At 49.3% G+C, this 24,921-nt stretch overlaps 1 protein-coding gene across 3 annotated transcripts; it reads left to right on the forward strand.

The window, feature by feature from the left end:
• The first annotated feature begins 427 nt into the window (after positions 1–427).
• On the forward strand, positions 428–24,621 carry Adar (adenosine deaminase RNA specific). Of its 3 annotated transcripts, none has more exons than XM_051199405.1 (15): positions 428–494; positions 6,107–7,514; positions 9,684–9,867; positions 11,053–11,198; positions 11,744–11,882; positions 12,007–12,191; positions 17,501–17,726; positions 17,955–18,126; positions 18,665–18,758; positions 19,271–19,393; positions 19,646–19,779; positions 22,000–22,182; positions 22,604–22,716; positions 23,005–23,132; positions 23,269–24,621. In XM_051199405.1, the coding sequence occupies exons 2-15, from the start codon at positions 6,811–6,813 to the stop codon at positions 23,513–23,515; spliced, it is 2,778 nt and encodes a 925-aa protein (XP_051055362.1). In that variant the 5' UTR covers positions 428–494; positions 6,107–6,810; the 3' UTR covers positions 23,516–24,621. The 3 variants fall into 3 exon arrangements, with proteins under 3 accessions (XP_051055362.1, XP_051055360.1, XP_051055361.1); XM_051199403.1 differs by lacking the exon at positions 428–494 and adding an exon at positions 2,764–2,866; XM_051199404.1 differs by lacking the exon at positions 428–494 and adding an exon at positions 2,764–2,866 and having other exon boundaries at positions 17,501–17,648.
• The last annotated feature ends 300 nt before the right edge of the window (positions 24,622–24,921 follow it).

The following is a 24,921-nucleotide window of genomic DNA, read 5'->3' on the forward strand; positions in this document are numbered from 1 at the left end:
TAGGCTGAACTGAGGTCATTGGAGAACCTGACAGGAGCCAACCAAGTAAGCTCTTTGTGATGGGACTGCCACCCTCAAGTTGAGGGGAAACCCTGCAAAAGGGATGCACCCACAAGCTGACAGTGGAAACAGGAAGTTGGCTTTCATTGTGTGTGCCTGTTTGTGTTTTCTGAACAGTTCCATGATAAACATAAGCAGAACAGAACAGAGATGTGTTACAGCCTGGGAGAGGAAACAGTTCTCAGGGGAGAGGAGACTAAGGGTTATCAATGAACCTGAGTGTAGGAACTGAGCTGCTGAGATTGTGACAACTGTTGTCCTCCCAAGGCATAAAAGGATCAGTGGGAAAGAAAGGTTCTCTATTGAGAGCTCTTCCTGTGTTTGGTTCACAGAGGACAGAATTGCTGGGAGGACCAGCTGCCTGCACTGGAGACACCACGGCAGCTCCTCCCGGATTCCTCCTGATTACTTACCAGCAAGGCAAAGGAGCAGAGGTAAGGCACAGTGGAGGCTGCGTGAATGGAACAGAGAACAAGGGAAGGTGGGCTAGAATTGCTGCAGGGAGAAGTGGTTCTCTCTGTTTCTTTACCTTTTAAAGTTGTGGAATATAAGCATGCACATACATCTACATATACACATTAATAAATCACCAGTGCATAACAAGCCGTTAAGTGAACGTATGTAACCACTACCCATGTGAAAAACTGGACTATAGCTAGCACCCAGAATATTCTTGCCATTCAGTGCAGCTTCCTCATGAAGACGGACCTGTCCGTGCAGTGCATGATACAACTGAGTGTTGCCTGGTCGGAGATTTCACGTGTCTTCTCTCAGTATTACCCTATTGTTTCCCATCTGTTGCATGTGGTTGTAGTTTTTACCTCAATTACTGTATTATCTAATATTGGCACATTTGTTTATTTTCATTAGATAGACTCTTAGGTTCTTTGTTTCCAGTGTTTTGAAGGTTATCCTGATAGAGGCATGGAATGGTTAAATGATGGGGTGTGTTTTCCTAAGTAGTGACATCCTACAGTGACTGAGGGCTGGCTGCTCATACCTGGTCCTATGTGCTAGTTAATGGTACCTACCTGGTGAGTAGACAGCAGCTCACTGGACTCCTTTACTGAGGTTCCCTGATGACACCTAATTGAGCTCTTTTTATATGTTCATTGTTACTTTTTATTCCCACCTGTGAAGTTTCTGTTTTGTACATTGTTTTGCTTATTTGAGTGCACGGTATTCATCCACCTCCTTTCTGTGGGCTCACTGTGCAGGGGATACAGTTAAACAGCCCTGCTCACAGGCAAGCCCCAGAGATCTCTCTACCTACGGGAAGGCCATGATTGGGACTGACTTTGAGCCACCCATCTTGCCCAGACTGCTGAACCAGGTGCTGGGTGCTGAACACTCACGCACACTACGTGCCCAGGAACGTGAAATGTCTTACTGGCTGTAAGTGCCCAGTTGCTGACAAGTAGAATCTGCAATACAAATTCCTGTTTCCTCCCTGCCATCCCCCTACCTGGAGGGAAAGGCCTGCCTGGGACACAGTTCAGAACCAGGTTTTAAAAACAGCTTCACAAAGCTGCAGAACATCAATTGCCAGATGAGGAGGACCTCCCTTAACAAAGTGGAGGAATACATCAAACACTATGACAGATAAGTCTGAGGACTTTGTCACAGTTGTCAGCATCTTAGGATTGTCCTAGTCCTGTTGACCATGCTGTCCTGAAGACCATCCTGACTACCCACTGTAGGTGGTGAACGCAATGCAATACACAAGAAAGTGTGTCTGGGCCTCAAAGGCCTTGTCTGCTTCCCCTAACATGTTTACTGAAATTGTTTTGGCTGTCGGTGGAATTTCTCTGAAGTTGTAATGAACACACCATTGAGGATTGCGCTTGCTTCCCTTTCCCCAACAAAATTGGTGTCCTGCACAAATGATATAATGACATGTTCAGTGTGGCTGGCAGATTGGCACTAAGAGACCCACTATAAACTGTGATTGGATGTACATTCTCTTAACTTCTTCCATGATTATGTGAAGCTTCTAAGAAAGCATTGTCGTTCACCGTAGATCTTATTAAAATGTATATTTTAGAACAAGAAAAAAAAAAGAGAAAGAAAAATAGCTTGTACTAGTACTAGCTGCTGGAAAGCCAGGCCCAGTGGTGCACATCTATAATCCCCTGCACTCAGGAGGCAGAAGCCGGAGAAGTATGGCCAGTTAGAGGCCAGCCTGAGCTATACATTAAAGACCAGCCTGGGTTGCAGAATGAGACCCTGTCTCAAAGAACAAAAACAAGGAAAAGGAGGAGCATTCTAGACAGAGTAATAGAATATGCAAGAAGGTATAAATATCCATAAAATGGTATGAAGTTTGGGGCAGCCGATAGGGTGGATGAAACTAGTGGGGACAGGGCATCTGCCAGATAGTCAGTCACCCCAGGGAGGGACAGACTTGTAAATCTCTTAAGTAACTGGGATTAAACACAGAAAAGGAACTTCTGGGGGGGGGGGGGGATGCTGTTGAGTGCCCAAGTGAAACTTTCCAAAAAACCGTGAATAAAAATATGCTTGTCGATGACATAAATTGCACTCTAGCTCTTAGATAGCATGAATAGTACATAGCTGAGGCGGAGTGGCCAGGAAAGCCCAGAATGAAAACTGCCACGGTCCAGCCCTTGGGGTGGGCCGGATGCTTCTCTGCTGCCTAGAACAAACTCCGCCTCCTGGCCCAGCCATCTGGCAGGCGGGGGAAGCTGGCTTTTCCAGGAAACGAAAGTGAACTCTGGGGAGCCATCTTGCGGCCCAAGTGCGGGTCTGGCCGGCACTATGTCTCAGGGGCTCAGGGGACCCGCAGGTAAGCCCGCGGGGTCTCCATCCCTGCGCCCCGGCTTGTGGAGTGTGAGTTGCGCGGGTTGTGTGCTCGCTCATCAAGCCGATCTGTCCTTCTGGGGATTTGTAGGCAGCTAGGTTTTGCAGCTTTGAGCAATCGCAGGAAGGAGGTATGAGAGAAGGTGGACCTGGGTCTGAGCAGGACCCTGAGGACCCAGGACTCCCCTTCGCTTTCTGCTTAGGGCAGCTAATACCCCGCTGAGCTGCTGTAGCCCCACCTGAGCAACTGTTCTTACCTTATGGCCCTCCCTCTTTGCTCTCTTTCAACTTCCTGGAAAATTTAAATTAGCTTTAAGTGACCTACTGTGTTAGGGTTAGGGTGTCTTTCCACAGCTTACTGGGTAAGCTGCAGTGGAATTCTATTTAGCACTAAAGTGAGAAATGCTGTCCTTGTGCTGCCATACGCGAGTCCCAACTGCAGTGTTCTGAAGAATCCGGATTCAGAGGGCTCATGCTGTGTGTGCGCAGCACTGAAAGTGACATTCTGGAAAGCAATGGGCTGAGGGCTGGAAGTGAGGGCAAGGTTGGAGGCAGTGGGGAAGGAGAAAACTTTGGTGGAGGTAGAAATGCTCTTTATCTTCAATTGGTGGTTGGGGGGGGTTATTTTTTGTGACAGTTCTTTTATGTGTTGCCTTGGTTGCCCTTAGCCATCCACAACTCTTTCCTCCCTAGTGCTGGGATTACAGGCATGCCCCACTCAGCTCTATACCTCCAGCTTTTAAAAGCTATTTGGGATGACCCATGACCTCACACTTGGTAGGCAAGTGTTCTGCCACTGAGCTTTAGTCTAAAGTGTGTGTGTGTGTGTGTGTGTGTGTGTGTGTGTGTGTTTACTTTTAAAACTTATTTTTTGGAGGCATGGTGGCACATGTCTTTAATCCTATCACTTAGGAGGCAGAGGCAGGTGAATCTCTGTGAGTTCAAAGCCAGCATGGTCTACAGGGTGAGACATTATCTCAAGAAACCTACCCCAAAAGCCAACGTTCAATTTTATGGGTGTGCATGCGTACATATACTCCTTATCTGGAGGTTGAAGCCCCTCAGGGTTGGGTCCTCACCTTCAGCTCTTTTGAGACCAGGGTCTCTTGTTTCCAGTGTCCACCCTCAGCCTTCCAGGACTTTAACTTCTTGGTTCCCTATGTCCTCAGAAGTCCTGCAATTACTTTGCTCACACCATACATCAGGCTTATTTGTGGGTTCTGGAGATTCAGACTCAGGTCTTTAGGATTGTGCTTCTACCCACTGGGTCATCTTCCCAGCCCTTAATGTTGTATTTTAAAAAGCCCTTCCCCAAAAACACTGAGGACATCTGACCTGAAGGAAAAGACTTTGAGGAATACTCAGTGCTAGTAAGTGACTGTCGGCAGCTGTTCTCAATTGGAAATTGGTTTTTAGGGGACATTTAGGGGTAAGAAGACAGGATAAATAATTCCTTCTCTAGTCCTACTTTCCCCAAATAACTCAGTAAATTCATTACTGTTTCTTTTCATCCTTGCTCATACTGGCACATGCTCACATATATATTCTTCTGGGTTTTCCTTTTTCTTAATAGAAGAGAGTGTAACATACCTGTACTCTGCCATTTACACTTTTAACGTATACCCAGATTTTCTGTGGTCAGAGCCACACATAGCCAGGTGTGGTAGTGCATGCCTTTAATCCCAGCATTTGGAGGGCAGAGATAGGCAGAACTCTGTGAGTTGAGGAAAGCCTGATCTACATAGTGAGTTACAGAATAGTTGGGACTACACAGAAACACTGTCTCTTTGAGAGACAGAGACAGAAGGAGGGAGAGAGAAAGAAATGTATCCAACATATATGTTTAAAAACTGACTAATGTTCCATAGTGTGAGTATATTTCAATTTATTCAGCTATTTTGTAACTAGGTACCCATATTTGCTGAGAGATGGCTCAGCAGTTAAGAACTGTAGCTGCTGTTTAATCACAACCATCTGTAACTCCAGTTCCGGGGCCTTCTTGGGCACCAGGCACACATGTGATGCACAGACATAAATGCAGGCTAAACATTCATACGCATAAAATAAACAAGTCTAAAGAAAAAGGCATTTACCTAGAAACAGACTTTAACCTCTCTGAAATGAAAATGTCTTTTCCCCAGAATCACACAAAGAATCAATCAAAAATCTATAGTCTCCATTATTTGAGCTGTGTGATTGGGCCGTTCATTCTGCACCGCAATACCTCTTTCCCAAGCCCTGTGGGCTAGACGTGCATAAAGGAGAGCCAGGGCTGATCTTGTTTCTACAGACTTTAGTTCAGTAAATGCTGCTCAAAGCCATCTGGCCTCCTCTAGAAAATGTTTACCAGCTCCCAGAAAAGAGTTTCAATGTTTGACAACTTAGCAGTGACCTGAGTTACATAGTAGTGACATTGGTAGGGTCACTAGATGAAGACCTCATGTGGCTGACAGGTGAAGATGGAAGTTAAGGAACCAAATAATGGGGTACAGCAGTTGTGATTATAATGGTAAGATCTCCAATGGTGACAGAGTGGGGAACAGAAAGCTGTGGCCCAGCTCCCTGTAGCCTTTAAGAGAGTCAGAGGAAGGCTGTGAATGCATCAGAAACATTGCTGCATGTTTGTTGCGAGTTTGCAAGCAAGAGGAAGGCAAGCAAAGTGCTCCCATCCCATGACCACCCCTGCTCTCCAGCAGGGTGTTCATGGGGACCTGGGGAAATAAGATAGAAGTGGTGCTAGACCCTGCCTGTTCCCATGTCCAGTGAGCCTTGATGCCAGCTGAAGAGGGAAGAAAGACCACATGCTGTTTTTAGACAGCAACTCCCTAGCTTCCCTAAGACCAAATTCAAATCCTCCAGGGACCAGGGTAGCCAAGGGGTAAACCTCTGAGAGCCCCTTACCACATGGAGATGGCTCCTGCTAGTTATACTTCTCCTTCAGCTGGAAGAAAGGGATGCACTTCAGATGCACCTTTAAATTCCGCTCGTCAAGATCATCCACATGGCAAGGCTCTAGAGACCAAAGTGGCTGTACGTCTTGCACCCTCCTCCCAAGCAGTATTCATTAGTGGACTAAAGTCACCCTAGTGAGGACATAGGCCACAGCTCAGTCAGCAGCTCAGTCAGCGACCCTGCCCACTACAATTGGGAACAGCTGGAGGGATGATAGTGACAGGTTCGTATATGTCCCTAACTCAAGCTTTGTCCTCCATGTTGTCTTCTGCAGGGGTGTTCCCCCACCAGGCACGTTCCTACTTGGACCCCAGCTATGAGCATAACAAGTGGAGACATCCACAGCCACATGGGCCTGGGTCTTACCCCAGGAGTTTCCAGCTCCAGCAGATAAACTTTCTCAAAGGGCGGCTCCCAGAAGCGCCCCTGATTGGACAGCAGTCCCAGTCACTGCCGCCACCCTTCCCAGGACACTGGCCCAGGTTCCCAGGGCCTCCTTCCCAAGGCAAGCAACTGGAAATCTGGGATTTCCCCAGAAGTGTGGCTCTCGGAAGTCAGGGGTCCCACACAGGACTCCCACCCAGCAGAAGTCTGTCATGGAATGGTGCTGACAGGCTTTGCTCGCACTTCTGGGAGCTGAGCATCAGTCAGAATCCAGAGCCAAAGATCCTAGGCCGCCTGGAGGAGCTTGGTGAGGGCAAGGCCTCCAGCGCCCAGGTACTAGCCAGAGAGCTCAGGCTTCCAAAGAAGGAGATCAATCGTATATTGTACTCCTTGGAAAGGAGGGGGAAGGTGCGTAGAAGAGGGGGAACTCCCCCTCTGTGGAGCCTTGCACCCCCACATCAGGCTTGGACTCAGCCTGCTAGAGCGGTGAATCTAGACACTTGTGTTCAGGCAGTCCCTCAAGAAGAGCCTGGTGTGGACAGTGAAGACAAAGATCCTGCCTCTGACTTAGAAGGGCCTCCTGAGCCTCTTGACATGGCAGAGATCAAGGAGAAAATCTGTGACTACCTGTTCAATGTGTCAAACTCCTCTGCCCTGAATCTGGCTAAGAACATTGGCCTCACCAAGGCCCGAGATGTGAATGCAGTGCTGATTGACTTGGAAAGGCAAGGCGATGTCTACCGACAAGGGGCCACACCTCCCATCTGGTACTTGACTGACAAGAAGCGGGAGAGGCTGCAGATAAAACGAAGTACACACAGTGTTCCAGCAGCTGTCCCAGAGGCTACCAGAAGCACCTCATTCCCCACCTGCCACTCACCCCCATCAGGTGCCTCAAGCAGCATGGCAACCCCTCAAAAAGTAGAGAATGGGCAGGAGCCTGTGATAAAGTATGAAAGTAGGTATGAGGCCAGACCAGGACCAGTAAGACTGCGACCACACGCTTATCACAATGGCCCCTCCAGAGCAGGGTATGTTGACTCTGAAAATGGCCAGTGGGCCACAGATGACATCCCAGATAACTTGAATAGTATCCACACAGCACCAGGTGAGTTTCGAGCCATCATGGAGATGCCCTCCTTCTACAGCCCTACCTTGCCACGGTGTTCACCATACAAGAAGCTGACCGAGTGCCAGCTGAAGAACCCTGTCAGCGGGCTGTTAGAGTATGCTCAGTTCACTAGTCAGACCTGTGATTTCAACCTGATAGAACAGAGTGGACCATCCCATGAACCTCGGTAAGAGATCACCCAGGAATCGTGCCTAGTGTTGAGTCAGGCGCTCTGGCTCCTGCACTGCCTCAGCCCATTTGTGAGTGGTGGCCTTGGTGGCTCCCATCTTTGCCTTCTCTCTTTTCCACCTTTTGGCTAAATCGTCCTTGATTAGTCCTTTCTCTAAGTGCTAATCATGGAGGCTAGACCTAAGGGTAGCCAGAATCCTGACTGAGCAAGGGGAGATTGACTCTCTTGGCGGAAGTAAACTTCCTTAGGGATGACTAGCTCTTGTGCACCCATATCTACCTTCTTAGGCCAGAGGTAACACAGATACCACTATCCCCATCACTGCCAGACCTAGCGGGCGGGCTGGGGCAGGCCGAGCAGACAGAGGAACACTACTTGCTAGGCAGCAGCAGGTGTACTTCCTCCAGCCTCAGCTGCCAGTCTCATCCACGGTGGTGCTTCTAATTTTGCACACCGCCCCTGCACAGTAGATGGGCTGCACGTGCCGCTGCCACTGCCGAGCTAAGAAGTCAGGTTCCCTCGCTCATGCACTGGCGAGGCTTTGCACTATGACAGTGGTTCTCAACCTTCCTAATACTTAATATACGTAATATAGTTCCTCGCTTTGTGGTGACCCCCAACCATAAAATGATTTCCTTGCTACTTCATAACTGTTATACATTTGCTACTATTATGAATCGTTGTGCAAATATCTGATACGCAGGATATTTGATGTGTGACCACTGGTTTCCTAGGGTGAGGGTTCCCCACAGTGACCTGTTTCTTCCTTAACTTCCTTCATGATACCAAGTTATCACTTCAGGAGAGCTGCTAAATAAAGGGGGTATGTTTATTCCCAAACTGACAGAGCCAAGACCCATTTTGGGGCAAGGGGCTAGCATTCTTTCTTTCTCTCACCACTCATCCAAAGAATTAAGGGAAAGATATATGTTTTGCTGTTAGTCATTGTTTTAGACTTCAACTATATAAAGAACTTGAATGCTGCCAGCTATGGTGGCACATACCCATAATCCCAGCTCTCGGGTGACTGAGAGTACCAGGTTAGCCTGGGCTAATACATAGTGAGACTCTGCCTCAAAATGGGGGGGAAAAAAAAAGATGTTATATTATAGCCAAGTGTTTTGGAGATCTAAAAGACGTGACCTCCTTCCCTGAGTGAATGCAATGACTCCAGCCTGAGTAAAGAGCTAAGACATTTAAAAGCTTGGGCAAAGGACACAGAGTCTAGGGCCAAGTGTTTTGATTTTTCATCCCAGACCTGGGACAGGCAGATCTATAGCACTGCACAAGCAATCTGAGAAGGACAGGTTGCTACAGTGACCTGGGACACATCACCCACCTAAACAGCAAACCTTCACAGGTGGCCCCTTCTCGCCCTCACCCACCCTCCCAGCCCTTGTTTCTCCTCTCACACCCAGCTCCCCTTCCCCCCTTCTTACCAGCTAGCAGGCCCCTGCCACGGGCCAGGTGTCTGCTGTGGGTGTCTGGGGAATTGGAAAAGGGACAAGGGACACAATGCCATTCTTGTCTTTTAGGGCCTCCACGGAGGAGGCCAGTCCACATAGTTGGCTAGGGTAAAGTTCTGGGGGTTGTTAGCAAGACTGTCCACCAGTCTCTTTGTGCACTTCATCTTGTTTCATTGTTAAGAAATGATAGCGGGCCAGCCCGCCTGCAATCCCAGCACTTGGGAGGCAGAGGCAGGAGGATGTGTAGTTCAAGGCCAGCCTGGACTATAGAGCAAAACCCTGTCTCTAAAACATGGCGGGCCAGCAAGTTAAAAATTCTCACCACCAAGCTTGACAGCTTGAGCTCAGTTCTCTGAACCCATGTAGTAAAAGGAGAAAAGTGACTCCTGCATGTTGTCTCTGATCTACACACACACACACACACACACACACACACACACACAGCTAAAACAATCAATAAGACACCACTGGGTGTGGTGACACACGTGTTTAATCCCAGTCAGGAGTCAGAGCAGGAGGATCTCTGAATTTGGGGTCAGCCTGGTCTATATAGTGAGCTTCAGGACAGCCAGGGCTATGTAGAGCTAGAGACCCTGGAAGGTGCTCAGTATAGCAGAGCATCCTGGGGTAGAGATCTCTTGTGAATGAACAGAGGGATGACCCAACCTGGTGTTCACACATCTCATCACTTTCCACCAAGATTTAAATTCCAGGTTGTCATCAATGGCCGAGAGTTTCCCCCAGCTGAAGCTGGCAGCAAGAAAGTGGCCAAGCAGGATGCAGCAATGAAGGCCATGGCCATTCTGCTTCGGGAAGCCAAAGCTAAAGACAGTGGGAAACCAGAAGAATTATCGCACTGCCCCATGGACGAAGACTCAGAGAAGGTGGGTAACCCTCGACTGTCGTGCGTCAGGGTCTGACAGACTCTGGAAGCTTTCCTGGCTCAAATAGTCAACGCTGTCCTGAGGCAGCACCCCTGCCCTACTCCTCACCCTACCTCACCTTCCCCCTAGCCAGCTCCTCCTCTTCTACCCTCCTACTCTGATTGTATTTGCCGAGTGTCGGGGTCAAAAGAAGCAAATATTAGTCAGGATTCTCTGGAGGAACAGAACTTACAGAACAGATAATTAAAAGGATTTCGCAGATGGGCACTTGGTATGGTCAGAGTGGTCTGATGAGGGCCATCTCCCAGCTAGGAGGCTGAAAACTGGTAGTTTCTGAGTCCCTGAGGCTGGGTGCCTTGTCAGTCCCAGCCTGGCACTGAAGGCGTGAGCAGTTCTCAGAGAGCTGCGCCAGTGTCCAGAAAAGCCAGTTCTACTCTCAGGGAGGGAGGCAGCAGCACAGTGCAGATGGACTCCTCAGGGAGAGCGAAGGCCAGACAAGCAAAAAGGCAAAGCTTTCAGCCAGGTGGTGGTAGCACCCACCTAAAATCCCAGCCCTCGGGAGGCAGAGGCAGGTGGATCTCTGTGAGTTCCAGGCCAGCCTGGTCTACAGGGTGAGTTCCAGGACAGGCCCTAAAGCTACAGAGAAACCCTGTCTTTAAAAAGCAAAGCTTTCAAGGCCATGTGCTTTTATCTGGGCTGCTAGCATTTAGGGTGGTCTAGCTAAGCTATCATGACAGTCTCTCAGATATACTTACTCACAGGCCAGTCTGACACAGTACCTCACTGAGACATCTTTCCTTTGGTTTTTAGCTGTGTCAAGTTGACAGTTAAAAACCAACCATCACAGACCTTGAATCCACTCTCCTCTCTTAGAAGATAAGTCACCCTTTCCTGTGCCCCCCAGTAGCTCCTTTGGAAGGCAACTCCTAACCTTTAGTTGTCTAAAAAAAGGACTTGGGGTGCATAGGGACTAGTTAATTGCAGCAGTTGGCAGGCTGAGGCAGGAGGATGGTCTTGGGGTCAAGGCCAGCCTGCCATGCAGGAGGAGACATTGTTTCAGAAAAACAGGAGTGGGAGAGCAACACCCACTGCCTTCTGCCATGGTGATCAATTGAGTTTTGTTTCTGTGTTTTGTCGTTTTTTTTTTTTGTTTTTTTTGTTTTTTTTTTTTTTCCTTTTCTCCAGCCAGCAGAGTCCCAAACCTCCAGCTCCTCAGCAACATTATTCTCTGGGAAGAGCCCCGTCACTACACTGCTCGAGTGTATGCACAAATTAGGGAACTCCTGTGAATTTCGCCTCCTGTCCAAAGAAGGCCCTGCCCATGACCCCAAGTATGTCTTATGTGTGGCGTCTCCTGTGGAGGTCTCGCCCAGAGTAGCAAAGACACTTACTCCTTGCAGCCTCGGAGTTGAGAAGTCGTTCCTCTTTATGGTCTCTCCTGTTACAGTCTGGAAAGGGGCCTTCAGGGCCTGGCTGCTGCTATGAAGCAGAGAGTCTGGGATTAGGAGTTCGAAGGGTCGAAGGACTAGGTAGGGTCACAGCATGGACAGCGTGGCGGTCACTGTTGGGACAGAAAGGTTGAGAATCTGGGCATGCCTTAGCAGCTCCCTGCTTGGGGGTTCTGTGCACATACTTGTTCAGCAGAAGGCTCCCGGAGGGTGTGAGGAGTGAGTGATACTTGCATGATGAGTGGTTATCCAGGTCACAAGACTGGGGGCAGTGGGTGAGCGGGGCGCACTAGCTATCCAAGGCCAGAATAACTACACAGAAGTGATGTGTGTAAGAGCTACAAGTAGAGGAGGATGGCAGCCGACCAGGGCGAGGCAGATCACCTTAGCCCAGCCATTGTGATCCTTCGCCCATCGTTTCCTCTAAGGTTCCAGTACTGTGTAGCAGTGGGAGCCCAGACTTTCCCCACTGTGAGTGCCCCCAGCAAGAAAGTAGCAAAGCAGATGGCGGCAGAGGAAGCCATGAAGGCTCTGCAGGAGGAGGCAGCCAATTCAGCTGATGACCAGGTATGGCGTTGTCCTGCTCAAGTCACAGGTCATGGGTTACAGCATGGGCAGAGTAGAGTTGTCTTTGCATCACTCTGGGTTTTCTGACATGTTACTGGTTCCTCTTGGGCTAATCCTCCCATAGTCTGGAGGCGCGAACACGGAATCACTTGACGAATCTGTGGCACCCAACAAGATCAGGAGGATTGGTGAGCTCGTCAGGTACCTGAACACCAACCCCGTGGGCGGCCTGTTAGAGTATGCTCGATCCCATGGCTTTGCTGCTGAGTTCAAGCTGATTGACCAGTCCGGACCTCCTCATGAACCCAAGTGAGTGTCTTAGTCCTGGCAACAGCCGTGTGTCATCGGGTGAGGGTGGCCTGTGACCTCAGGGTAACAAATGATGCACATTGACTTCTATCCTTTTCATCACTTTTCAGGTACCCTCCTGTAAACTTTTTTACTCTATGTGTGTGAATGTTTTGCCTGCATGTATGTATGTGTTCCGTGTATTTGCAGTGCCCATGGAGGCTAGAAAAGGGCCTGATTCCTTGGAACTGAATTATAGATGTTAGTGAGCTGCCATGTGGGTGCTGGGAATCAAACCCAGATCCTTTGGAGGATCCATCTCTCTAGTGCCCCATATTGAACTTTTTAAGTTTTTTGAAAAGGAGAAAAATCTTCATGAAAGTAACATGGGGCAGGGGCACCAGGGAGGCGAGTCAGGGTTAGGGGCACTAGTAGCTCTTGCAGAGAACCCAGGTTTGGTTCCCAGCGCCCACAGGATAGCTTACAGCTCTCTGTAACCCCAGTTCCAGGAGATTTGACATCCACTTCTGGCCTCCATGGACACTAGACATGCACATGGTACACTTTCATCCGTGTGGGCGAACATTCATTGTGTGTGTGTGGGGGGGTGATTTTTAAATTTTTAAATTATCTTTTGGATCAGCAGGATGGCTCATTAGATAAGGATACCAACTCTGATGACCCGAACTCTATCCCTAGGACCCACATTAAAGAAAGAGAGGACTGATTTCAGTTTGTCTCTGGTCACCGTACATGCACTGTGTGTGTGTGTGTGTGTGTGTGTGTGTGTGTGTGTGTGTGTGTGTGTCCGTCCCCGTGGGCATGCGTGCATGCCTCCCCATAAAACCTGCTTTTAATTAAAACTAATTATCTTACTGTTTTAATTTTTTTTTTTTTTTTTTTTTTTTTAGTAGTACTGCCATTGATGTTTCCATGATCCTCTGTATTGGCATTTCCTTGTGAACTGCTTCATTTGATACACCCCGTTTTCTTTTAGAGGGTTACTCTTTAGTCTTATACAGCTTTTAAAACAATGCAATCATTAGCCCTTTGATGATTATGACCCAGTTTAGAGTCCTCAAACTAAAGGGGCCCAGCAGAGCTCCTGACTACCCCCTTTCAGAGTACCTTTGTCCTGTGGGAAGCTGGCTGGGAAAGAGGACATGAGCTCTTGCCCCTCCCTCTGGCCAGCCTCCCTCTCTTTAAGCTTGGTCGCATGATAGTGGGAGCTTCCAGTGAACCCTTCTGTAATATCCTGGGAATTCAGTCATTCACCTCGAAACTGGAATAGAAGACTTAGGATACAGCAGACTTAGGACTGTGACAGTGATGGACTTGCCATGTGGCTTGTCCTGGGAGGCAGATGCTAATTTAGTAGCTGTTTTATTTCCATCTCATGTGGTCCTTCTTTTGTGTAAATAATGCTGCATCCACTTTTCCCTCTTTTTCTTGGTGACCTTAACTGACTTGTTGGCTTTTAATGTCTAACTGCTGGAAAGTGCTGAACGCCTCTCTGTAACCCAGACCTCCCCAAGCTCCACATTCCTGTATTACATACTTTCACTTCTAGTCAGACACACCCTAAGCAGAGCTCCCAGACTTTGTCATAGTAGTAAACAGCACTGCTTACACATCCTCAAGCCGGGCCTGTTCTAGTGAGGATTTCTAGTGCTGTGATGAACAAACACTGTGACCAAAAAAAGCAACTTGGGAGGAAGGGTTTAATTCCATTTCCAGCTATAGTCCACTGTGGAGGGGAGCCAGGTGGCTTGCTCAGCCTGCTTTTTTATACAACCTTCCTAGGCGTGGCACTACCCACAGTGGGCCAGGTCCACCCACGTGAATCTTTAATCAAGAAAAATGCTCTGCAGACTTGCCACAGTCAGTCTCCTTGGAGGCGTTTTCTTAGTTGAGGTTCTTCTTGCTAGATAGCTGTAACCTGTGTGAAATTGGAAAAAACAAGCAAAACAAAGCAAAACAAAAAACAACTAGCTAGGACAAATCCCAAGGATAATTATGCCCTCCTTTCCTGCTAAACAGCTCCTGAGTTCTGTTGGTTACACTTAGTTTCTGACTAAGTCTCCCTACTTTTTATTTTTGGTGTTAGTGCCCTAGTCTAAGCCACCGCTTTCTGTCATCTGGTACATCCCAACTTATTTCTGCTGTGCTACTTAACACTTGTGTATGGAGTCCCCTTTTGTTAATCTAGTAGCCTACAGTCATTAAGTGAGTGTGAGATCACATTGGCTAAGTCTTGTGGAAGGGCTGGACTGCCCTGAATAAGGATCTGTTGTGACATAGTTTGACTCCCTTGGGGAAAGACTTCTCCCAAGAAGTGATGCTCAGGCATCACTTAAGATGGCTAAGAGAAAAAAGGATTCAGGACAGGAGACAGGCAGCCTGTATTGATTGGTACTGTATCGATTTAGCCAAGTGTAGACTAGATTTCCTTTTAGATAAACCTGGGTTTAATCCTTAGTAACATACTCCCATATGTAATTGTGTCTGTAATGAACACATGCAAGTACTATTATTCCATTATTCCATGGACCAATAAAGGTAACATTTTTTTTCGGGGGGGGGGGGTGTTTCGAGACAGTGATTTTCTGTGTAGCTTTGTAGACCAGGCTGACCTAGAGCGCAGAGATCCACCTGCCTCTCCTGGGATCAAAGGCCCACCACCACCCAGCTAACAACTTCTTATATAGTACTTTTCACCATTGTGTTACTAGAGGTGATGTAGGCACACAGCAGGATGTGCGTGGCTTGTTTGCAAATACCATGCTGTTTTATATCAAGAACTTAAATGTTCTGTGATTGTGGTGTCCTTGGGGAACCCTTGAAGCTTCTCCCACGGACACCAAGGGACGACTGTACATCTCTGTTCCTGTGGTGGGAGGACAGACCTAGTAAAGGGACTGAGAGAGAGTCTGGTGAATGAGCAGGGAGTAAGGGTAGGGCAAGCCTGTACCAGCTGTTTGCTGAAGGGCACAGGGGCTGCCCACAGGGCCTGCCTTGTAGGTTGTTGCTTTACTATAAAAGCAGTAGGAAGTCATTGAAGGTTTGAGTGGAGCATCAGTGGTCTCTCACCATATCCTTGTCCCTTTATTAGCACTTCTCTGCCAATTTTTGTCTTCTCCTTTGAGAGTACTCCTCCAAGCCTTTGCCTCAGATTCCCACCTAAATCACTGTTGGTAATCTAAACTGATAGCTTACTTCCGATGAAACCAGGCCACCTGCCTACCTTGCACCTGTCAGGAAGTATGAAGGAAGCATCCTTCCTCCCACATCATGTCCAGGTCCCTTCCCCTCCTGTGCATGATTGTTTCCTGATCTCCCTTCTCATTGCCTCTCTCTAGCAACCTGTCTTGGCTTACTGACCTCAGCCAGTACGTATGCAGACTCTTACCTGTCTTTGAGAGACCATGTCTTCACCTGCTTCCTCCAGGCTCTATCCCATTTCTGCACGGCTCCAGACACCAGATGTCTCAAAAGAACTGTCTGTAGTCACTGTGTACTTTCTTCACTCCCTTTGAGGGCTGGATAGATAGCTCAGCAGTTAAAAGTGCAGACTGTGCGACTGCAAAGGACCCTAGTTCCCAGTTCAGATCCCAGCACCCACACTAGGCAGCTCAAAACCACCTGACTCCAGCTTCCAGGGGATCCAGCACCCCCTTCTGGCCTTCTCGGGCACTGCACAGATAGATGCACATACACAATTGAAAATAAAATCTCAACTTACTCGGCTAAAAAGCCCAGCCACTGTCTGAATGCAGTTACTACACACTTGAGATGTGGCCAGCATGACGGAGGGTCTGAATTAATCATACATCTAAGCTTCAGTTCACTTAAATTCCGTAGAAAGCATGGCTCTAAAGGATTCTGATTTCATAATCAACAAGCTTAATCACATTCTGTCATATGCAAAATATGTGTACAGGGCTCATCCTTTTCGAAGACCCAATGGCCACAAAATTCCTGGTCTCCAGAGGCAGAGGCCCTACAGCTTTCCCTGCTCATCCAGACTTTTTCCTGCTGCCCTCAATTCTGAACATTGCCCACTAGCTGGCAGAGACCTGCCAGCCCCGGCAAAGAAAGGAACAGAGGCATTCAGCTGCTTCGTGTCTGAAGGACAGTGGGAAGGAAGCTCAGTGCAGATGGCAGAGACTGGGCTGTGCCTCTCTCTTAGGCACCATTGGCTTGTCCAGAGCTAAGTGTGCATTAGGATCTGATCGAAAGCTGGGATTCCAGAAAGCTGCTGGCTTCCTTCTGGGTGTTTTTGGCAGCCTGCCCCAGGAACAGTGTGGACCCCTCTCTACTTCAGAGCTCATGGTCCATTTCCTCCCTCCGTCCCCCCCACTCCCCCGTAGCTATCTCAAGCTTGCTGGAAATGAACAAATAATTCCTTGGCAAAGCTTGGCTCCTTGGCCTGAGGCAGACCTTGCTGCAGTCACCTTTCTGGGCACATCAGGAAACAAAACTGGATACTTTAGAACTCGGACAGTGCTGGGGGTACAGCACAGTGGTAGAGGTCTTGGTTGGCCTCTTACAGGGAGTCAGGCAGTGCTGGTTATGTGGGGAGACAGTTGCCCTTCATCTCTACTTGACAAGAAACCTCTTTTTTATGTGTGTACGTGGGGGTGGGGTAGAATGTCATTCCTCGGTCACCATCTATTTTTCTACTTTTGTTTGTTTTTAAATTTGGAGACAGGGCCTCTCTGACTAGGTTAGGTTAGCTAGTCAACAAGCCCCAAGGACTCACCTGTCTTTGCCTCTGTTGCTGGAGTTGCAAGCATGCAGCCACCATGCCACGCTGTTTTTGGCATGTGGAGGGGGTCCACTTGGGTTCTTGTGTTCAGGTACTTTACCAACTGAGCCAGCCGTCTTCCCAGCTTGTAAAGAAACCCTTTCCAGTACTCTCTCATCTTCCCTTTTCACAAGGAGCAGCAGCTCAGAGCCTCTGCAGGTAACACTACAGGATCTAGACAGAATTTAGTAAGATTGTTTGAATTTTATAGTCACTTCCAGTTTATGGGAAGTGGTGCTGTTCCCATTTATATAATGAGATAAAATTTACACCTTTAAAATATGCTTATAGTACTGATGGGTCTGGTTAGAGGAAAACACTAAGAAACAGAGCAACTGACAGCAAACAAACAAACAAACAAAACCATGAGAAAGACCAAAGTCTGAGGAGTCTGAGGAGTGGTGCCTCCAAATGAGACCAGCAGTCTTCCCGTTTGCCAGCGTGGCCTTGTTCTAGGCATAGCCATCCGGGACTGCCGCTGCTTGATTTCATTCTCATCCTCATCCTCATCCTCATCCCAAAGGTTTGTTTACCAAGCGAAAGTTGGGGGCCGCTGGTTTCCAGCCGTCTGTGCGCACAGCAAGAAACAAGGCAAGCAAGACGCAGCCGATGCAGCCCTCCGTGTCTTGATCGGGGAGAGCGAGAAGGCAGAGCAGTTGGGTTTCGCAGAGGTAACCCCAGTGACAGGGGCCAGTCTCAGAAGAACTATGCTCCTCCTTTCCAGGTCCCCAGATGCACATCCAAAGACAGTTAAGACATCTGCTTTTGGTGCTCTCTTTTTTGGGGGTGAGGGTGGGGTTCTGCTTGCTCTTCCCCAGAAGAAGTTGGCTTTTCACTTTGCTGGCTTCAGTCTTGGTCTCAGTAGAGTGCATGTCTGGGTTACTGGATGTGGGATGGGAAAAGACGGCTTCCCTGCCAGCAGGCATACAGGATGCAGGCAGAGCGCTGTGGTCCCGACACTGCTCCTGTCCCCACAGCTCCCTCTCACTGGTAGCACCTTCCACGACCAGATAGCTATGCTGAGCCACAGGTGCTTCAACGCTCTCACCAACAGTTTCCAGCCCTCCCTTCTCGGCCGCAAGATCCTGGCTGCCATTATTATGAAGAAAGACCCTGAGGACATGGGTGTTGTTGTCAGTCTGGGGACAGGTGAGTGCACCCTGAGACACTGGCCTCTTGGTGCAGAGCAGGTCCTTCCCAGCCTATGTGGAGTCAGCATGGGCAAGTCCAAAGGTGAAGACAAAAAAGACTCCACATGGAATGAATGTCTTCAAAGTTGCTGACATGATGCTCAAAACATTTTGGAGTTGGAGCTGCTAAGATTTTTTTAGTTAGTTGCTTAGCTGCGAACACTACGTAAATATCCCAGAGTCTGCTGGGCCCTCAGCGTCCAAGTTAAGGAGCACTCTGGTTTCTGTTGGTTTTAGCTGCAGTCAGCTCAGATTTGGAATGAGTTTGGGGTTTGACTGGGATTTGTTTTGGCTTGGGGATTTTGTTTGTTTCGAGGCTGGGTGGTCCAGACTAGCCTCAGTCACACCACCCTCCTACCTTAGCCCTTCAGGCGCTGAGGTTACAGCAGTCACTCCTGTGCTGCCAGGGGTGGGTTCTTCTGTAAGTGAAAGGCAGAGTCTGAAGTCCGCCCCTCAGTCTCCACCCGCTCGCTCCACCAGCACTCTTCCCTTCCCAGGGAATCGCTGTGTGAAAGGAGACTCTCTCAGCCTGAAGGGAGAAACAGTCAATGACTGCCATGCAGAAATCATCTCCCGGAGGGGCTTCATCAGGTGAGCAAGATGGTCACAGCCATTTAGCTGTGGTGGGGCCCCTCCTGGCTCCCAGTCCACTCTGGCAAATTGGCAGCAGTCAGTTGGGCCTGCCATTTGCAGCCAGTCCCTTTTGTGACCTGGCTGCATCTTTTCCAAACGAAGCGGCCTCTGCGTCCTCAGGCCTTAGGAATGAAGCAGCCTCTCCCTCTGTGTGAGAATCTGTACTCAGCCTCCGTCCCTGCCAGCTTTCTCCTCGGGCTCATTTTTAACTCACGAAGGGCAAGAGTCATGGAGAAGCAGAAGCTAGCCATGCAAGATCTTGAATCCGTGTATCCCACCTGGAATCCCGAGTGGCCTCTCCAGAGGCCACCTCTTAGGACATGTAGAGGTCTCCCGCGGAGGTCTTCCCGGTCCCTCTTCCACCTGAGGGCCTGCCTTCCTTACCTGGGCTCAAACCAAGGGTGGGGTGTAGAGGTGTGTTCTGCTCCATCCAGACTGGAGCTGCCTCCCAGCCAGCTTTCTTTTGGTAGGTTTCTCTACAGTGAGTTAATGAAGTATAACCAACACACTGCCAAGAACAGCATATTTGAGCTTGCCAGAGGAGGGGAGAAGCTCCAGATAAAAAAGACCGTTTCTTTTCACCTCTACATCAGGTATGTACCCCTGGCTTGGATGTCCGCATGTTCCTCTGGCCCCCAACCCTAACCTTGTACTGTAAGCCATGTCTGCTCTGTGTTTGAGGTGCATACCCAGATGGCAAAGGAATTCCTGCCACCCAGTACCCAAATAGGCTTAAGAAAATAATCCCTGGTTTGGATGACAGCTGATTTCAAGACCCCCCCCCTCAGTTGGAAGGAGATCTGTGGGGGGGGGGGCGGGTCTTAACTAACACCATTGCTTGGCAGCACGGCGCCCTGTGGAGACGGAGCCCTCTTTGACAAATCCTGCAGTGACCGCGCTGTGGAGAGCACAGACTCCCGCCATTACCCTGTCTTTGAAAACCCCAAGCAAGGCAAGCTTCGCACCAAGGTGGAGAATGGTGAGTGATAGGAGACTTTGCTTCTACTGCAAGACCGCCAGTGGGCATCGAGGCTGCAGCATGTACCAGAGAGGGAGGTCAGGTTCCAAGTGGAAGTCTGCAGCCTGGGAGGGCAGGGCATCTCCAGGCTGCTTAGGAGGCAGAGGTGCCCATGGAACTCGAGGAAGAGTCCAGCTAAAAATAAAAGGAGAACCACCCTCTGTGTCAGTGGTCATGAGAATGGGGATGTGCAGAAATGAAGAGAACTGATGGGAGGTGGGGTCCACTGAGCTAGCAGATGTGATGCCAGCATCCTGAGCTCCTGCTGAGGCTGTGCCCTGCCCTCCAGCATCCTCTCTTCTGTCGTCCAATGTCTCCTCACATCACTGCTATCCCTTCACACTTCAGTGTCATCCCCATGGTCCTGAGACATTTATCAGGCCCTTTCCCCTCCCTACTGGATACCCTAAAGTGTGAACACAGTCACCATACAAGCCATGCTCTACTCCTAGAACTTTACCTAAGGAGCGAAGGTGTGTGTCCACAGAAACACATGAACAGGCATGCTCATGGTAATATTAGTCACAATGGCTAGAGTGGAACAAACAGGGCACCCATACCCAGGTAAACGATGGCATATTACCTGCCATAGAAAGGGATAAAGTCCTGAGACCTGCCACACCATGGACCTTGAAAATATGCTAGCTGAAAAATCACAGAAGAACATTTGTCATATGATTTCATGTCTGAAAGGGGCAGAGTGACAGACAGACCCACAGACACAGATTGGGAACTGGGAGTTGCCAGGCAAGGGACTTCCCGGTGTAAAAGACTTCGGGTGACATGATGTTCGACAACTAGTTGTAATGGAACAAGCATGAAAACACATGTGTTTTAAGTGGGTGGATTGTGTAGTGTGGCATGAGAATTGTAGCTCCAAACAGCCAGGCATGCAGCACACTCCCAGACCTGGAAGGCTAAAGCTGGAGGATCAAACGTGTGTACTTGGGTTATAAAGCGAAACCGTCCCCAAAAATCCGAGGTTGAGGAGGTGGAAGGTGGCCCAGTTAGTAAGAAGTCCACTGTGCAATATCCAGAACCCAACCTCAGCAGTGCACACCTGTAGCCCCAGTGCTGGAGGCTGGGAGGCACAAGTATTCGACCTAACCAAATGAACGAGCTTCAGGTTGAGAGATCAGAGAAAGAAAGACAGACAACCAACATCAGCCTCTGGTTGTACATGTGCTCACATGCATACAAAAATATATACTAATGAGTACTCACACACCCCTGCTACACCTTCACACTAAAGGGTAATACTAAAACTAGGGCAATGTCTTACTTAGGGTTTCTATTGCTACGACAAAACACCATGGCCAAAAAAACAAGTTAGAGGAAAGGGTTTGTTAGGCTTACACTTCATCATTGCTGTTCATCACTGAAGGGAGTCAGGACAGGAACCTGAAGGCAGGAGCTGATGCAGAGCCCATGGAGGGGAAGTGCTTACTGGCTTGTTCTTCATTCCTCGCCCAGCCTGCTTTCTTACAAAACCTGGACCACCAGCCCAGGAATGGCTCCACCCACCATGGGCTGGACCCTCACCCATTGATCAACCTTTCAGTTGGTTCTCATGGAGGCATTTCCTCAGCTGAGGCTCCTTCCTCTCTGTTAACGCTACCGTGTATCAGGTTGACGCACAAAACCAGCCAGCACAGGCTAGAAATATAGTTGAGGGACGTGGTTCCCCACTCGAAGCCTCCAGCCTCAGCCTGCCGCTGCAGCAGCACCCGCCCTTCGTCCCCGGAACCCCAGTCCCCTCACTGTCTCGGGGCCTTTGCTTGTGCTGTTCTCTGTGTCTGCAGCCCTCACTGTAGCTCCCTTTTTCTCCCTTGCTTCAGCTCCCCTGACTCCTCTGCCCTCACCATTATGTGCTGTCCCCCGTCATAGCACCCTTCATGCCTTGGGAGTACTGTGAGCCTCCAGAGTTTCTGCATGTGTGTCAGATTGCTGCTCTTTCCCTCTCCCTTTTCTTTCCTCTCATCCCATAAACATAGCAAGGAGCAAAGTCTTATTCTGCTCATCATTGTTTCTCAGTACCAAGCACATAGTAGGACACATAGTAGGTGCTTAAAAAAAAAAAAAATACGAGCAGCCAATGGCCCGTACCTCAGGAGCACACAGTGTGCCCAGGATGTGGTTTGGTGTGGTGGCCTTCCTCAATCCGACTCGTCTCTCATGCAGGGGAAGGTACAATTCCCGTGGAGTCCAGTGACATTGTACCCACGTGGGATGGCATCCGCCTTGGGGAAAGACTCCGGACCATGTCCTGTAGTGACAAAATTCTACGCTGGAATGTGCTGGGCCTGCAAGGGGCACTGTTGACTCACTTCCTACAGCCTGTGTACCTGAAATCTGTAACACTAGGTAAAGGACTTAATTTGGGTGCTGGAACCCACCTTACTTTGGCTCAGATCTCATCAAGCTATAGGCCATGCTGTTCTGTATTCATATGCCTCTGCCTTCCCAAGCTAGCTTGATTTTTATCTTAGGGACGGTCTAAGTGCTCAGTCTGTTGTGGCAGGGAGGGTGGGCATAGGCAGCAAATCGGGGAAAGATATGCCAGACTGGGCCTCGGGGTACAGGGAAGCCTCTTAGAGCCTTACTGCCTTCCTTCCCACCTGCTCCCTGTCCTGTGTCTTGTGTGGCCACAGTCAGATGCTTTGCATCAAAGGAGCTATCTTTCCGACCTGATGACTTTCTCATCTTCCACCTCCTTGTCTGCCTCTGTCCCCTTGGTAGCACTTGCTGCAGACCTAAGTGCAAACTTGCATTTGTTTTCACCCAGGTTACCTTTTCAGCCAAGGGCATCTGACTCGTGCTATTTGCTGCCGTGTGACCAGAGATGGGAATGCATTTGAGGATGGACTACGCTATCCCTTTATTGTCAACCACCCCAAGGTGCTATAACCCCATTCTGTTTGATCTGGGCCCGTACCTCTGTCTTGCACAAAGCTGTGCACTGTGGAAAGGGAAACCTTTGCTGGGCTCCCAGGAGCAAGTTTTTCCTCCCTTTGGGTATCTAGGCTTAAACTTTGTCTGAAATGAATCTGAACCATGGTGAAGTTAGTGCAGCTCTGAAGGGGAAGAACAGGGCATCATACTCCCAGCCCAGAAGTCTTGCATCCCTGCTCCCAAACCTTTGCACTGAAATGGTTCCCTTTCTTCCATCACTCCATGGGCGCATAGGTCGGCCGAGTCAGTGTGTATGATTCCAAAAGGCAATCCGGAAAGACCAAGGAAACAAGCGTCAACTGGTGCTTGGCCGATGGCTACGACCTAGAGATCCTGGATGGCACCAGAGGCACCGTGGATGGGTAAGGAGGTGGGAAGGCACAGGAGAGGCCCAGCCGGGCTTGCTGCCAGTCTCCGGGGTTAGTGGCCATTCACGCCTTAGCCCTCCCCTCCCCTCTCCTGCTTCCAGATGAGTAACCAGTGCCTTTGTTTCCCTAGACCAGGGAAGGAGTTGTCTCGGGTGTCCAAGAAGAACATTTTCCTTCAGTTTAAGAAGCTCTGCTCCTTCCGTGCCCGCAGAGATTTACTGCAGCTCTCCTATGGTGAGGCCAAGAAAGCTGCCCGTGACTACGAGTTAGCCAAGAACTACTTCAAGAAAAGCCTGCGGGACATGGGCTATGGGAACTGGATCAGCAAACCCCAGGAGGAAAAGAACTTTTATCTCTGTCCAGTACCCAATGACTGATAGTGTGTTTCCCATGGGGTCAGAGGGAGTTCATGGCATTCCTCATCACACTGGGCCAGAGTTCAGGGGCTTTTTTTTATACCCCTCCCCCCTTTTTAATGGAGGAACCATAATAGATGCTACCAAGACCTTTGGTCCCCACTTACCCTGCTTGCTTTGGGATTTTGAGGTGGGGGTCTAGCAGAGCCCCCCCCCTTCCCAGTCGAAGAGGCAGAGATTAAAGAAGAGGGGCCATGTCATTCCACGTGTAGCATAGCCAGTCCCTGAACCCCTGCAGCCTGGTCCCTTCCAGTTTAGTTTTGTGATGTTTTTTCCATCTCCTTTCCTTTGCTACACAGACCTCTTGTGGATTTGATTGCATTCCCGTCAGTTCTCTGTAAATCATGTCAGGGACTAACGATTTTCACCTCTGTAGATCCGCGGGTCCCGAATCTCCCCTCCTAGAATTCCTTCTGTGGTGAGGTTTTTCCTTCCCCACCCCAGAGAATGAAGAGGTGAACATAAAGGATTGGTGAAATGTTTACATGGGTAGGAGTTGAAAACTGTGGCCCGGGGTCATAGGGCGATGGGAATGTGGTAGAATATGGTTGGGACAGGCAAGCCCTGCCCAATGACAAACAGGCCGTGCTGGCCAGCCAGGGAACCGCCCTTTCCGGACAGCAGGGAAGTTGAGAACCAAATGTGGGGCTGGGGGAGGTGCTCAAGCCGAGCAGGTTCCCCAGTAGGGACCCACAGAGCACTAAGCAGGGTGCACTAGCCAGGCTACTTCTTTGGGAAGTAGCCACATTCCCATCTGCCCTTCTGTAAAGCATTCACGGAATCTGGCTCTCTCCATGTGTGGTATGGGGCCACAGACCCCAGCTATTTGTGAAAAGCTAAGGACAAGTCATGGAGGGTAGATCATCTTTGTCCAGACTGAACAAAAGGAAATGCAGAGCATCATGTTGGCGAGGTACTGGCCCACTTGGGTTCTTCTCGTGGCACTGTTACCAGCAGAAGTTGACAAAGCCTTGTGTAAAATTAATGTTTCTAAAAGGCCAGAGGTATTGATTCTGGACTGCATTACAGACTTGAGATACAAATATATTTTTGCATTAGTGAATGTACCTTCATTTTACCAGATGGCTTCAGAAGCTGGTTTGTGGACGGGCCACAAAGGCACTCGGATCTCCTGACCTGCCTTGCCCCTTCAGGAATCTTGAGATATATATGTACAGCGGTGTTGTAGGTGACAGGGCAGGCTAGCCTCCCTCTCTGGGGTGGGCTCCTTTGACTCCTCCTCCCCCCAACATTGACTTGTGGGTATGTAAGAGCCTTAGCCTCTATATAGAGTCTGGCTCTAGCACCAAGTCAGTCAGACAACTAGACCTTGTTCCATTCTGCCCCTTAGGACAAGCCCACACCTT

This window comes from Phodopus roborovskii, unplaced genomic scaffold, assembly GCF_943737965.1.
Source record: "Phodopus roborovskii unplaced genomic scaffold, PHOROB, whole genome shotgun sequence".
Classification (NCBI taxonomy): Eukaryota; Metazoa; Chordata; class Mammalia; order Rodentia; family Cricetidae; genus Phodopus; species Phodopus roborovskii.

Excerpts from the sequence above, each read along its gene's own strand:
- Adar (XM_051199403.1), top strand. The coding sequence starts at position 2,839 with ATGTCTCAGGGGCTCAGGGGACCCGCAG. Across the intron at positions 17,727-17,954 it reads CAGATGCACATCCAAAGACA|CTCCCTCTCACTGGTAGCAC; the intron begins GTTAAGACATCT and ends CTGTCCCCACAG. Across the intron at positions 19,394-19,645 it reads TCTTTTCACCTCTACATCAG|CACGGCGCCCTGTGGAGACG; the intron begins GTATGTACCCCT and ends ATTGCTTGGCAG.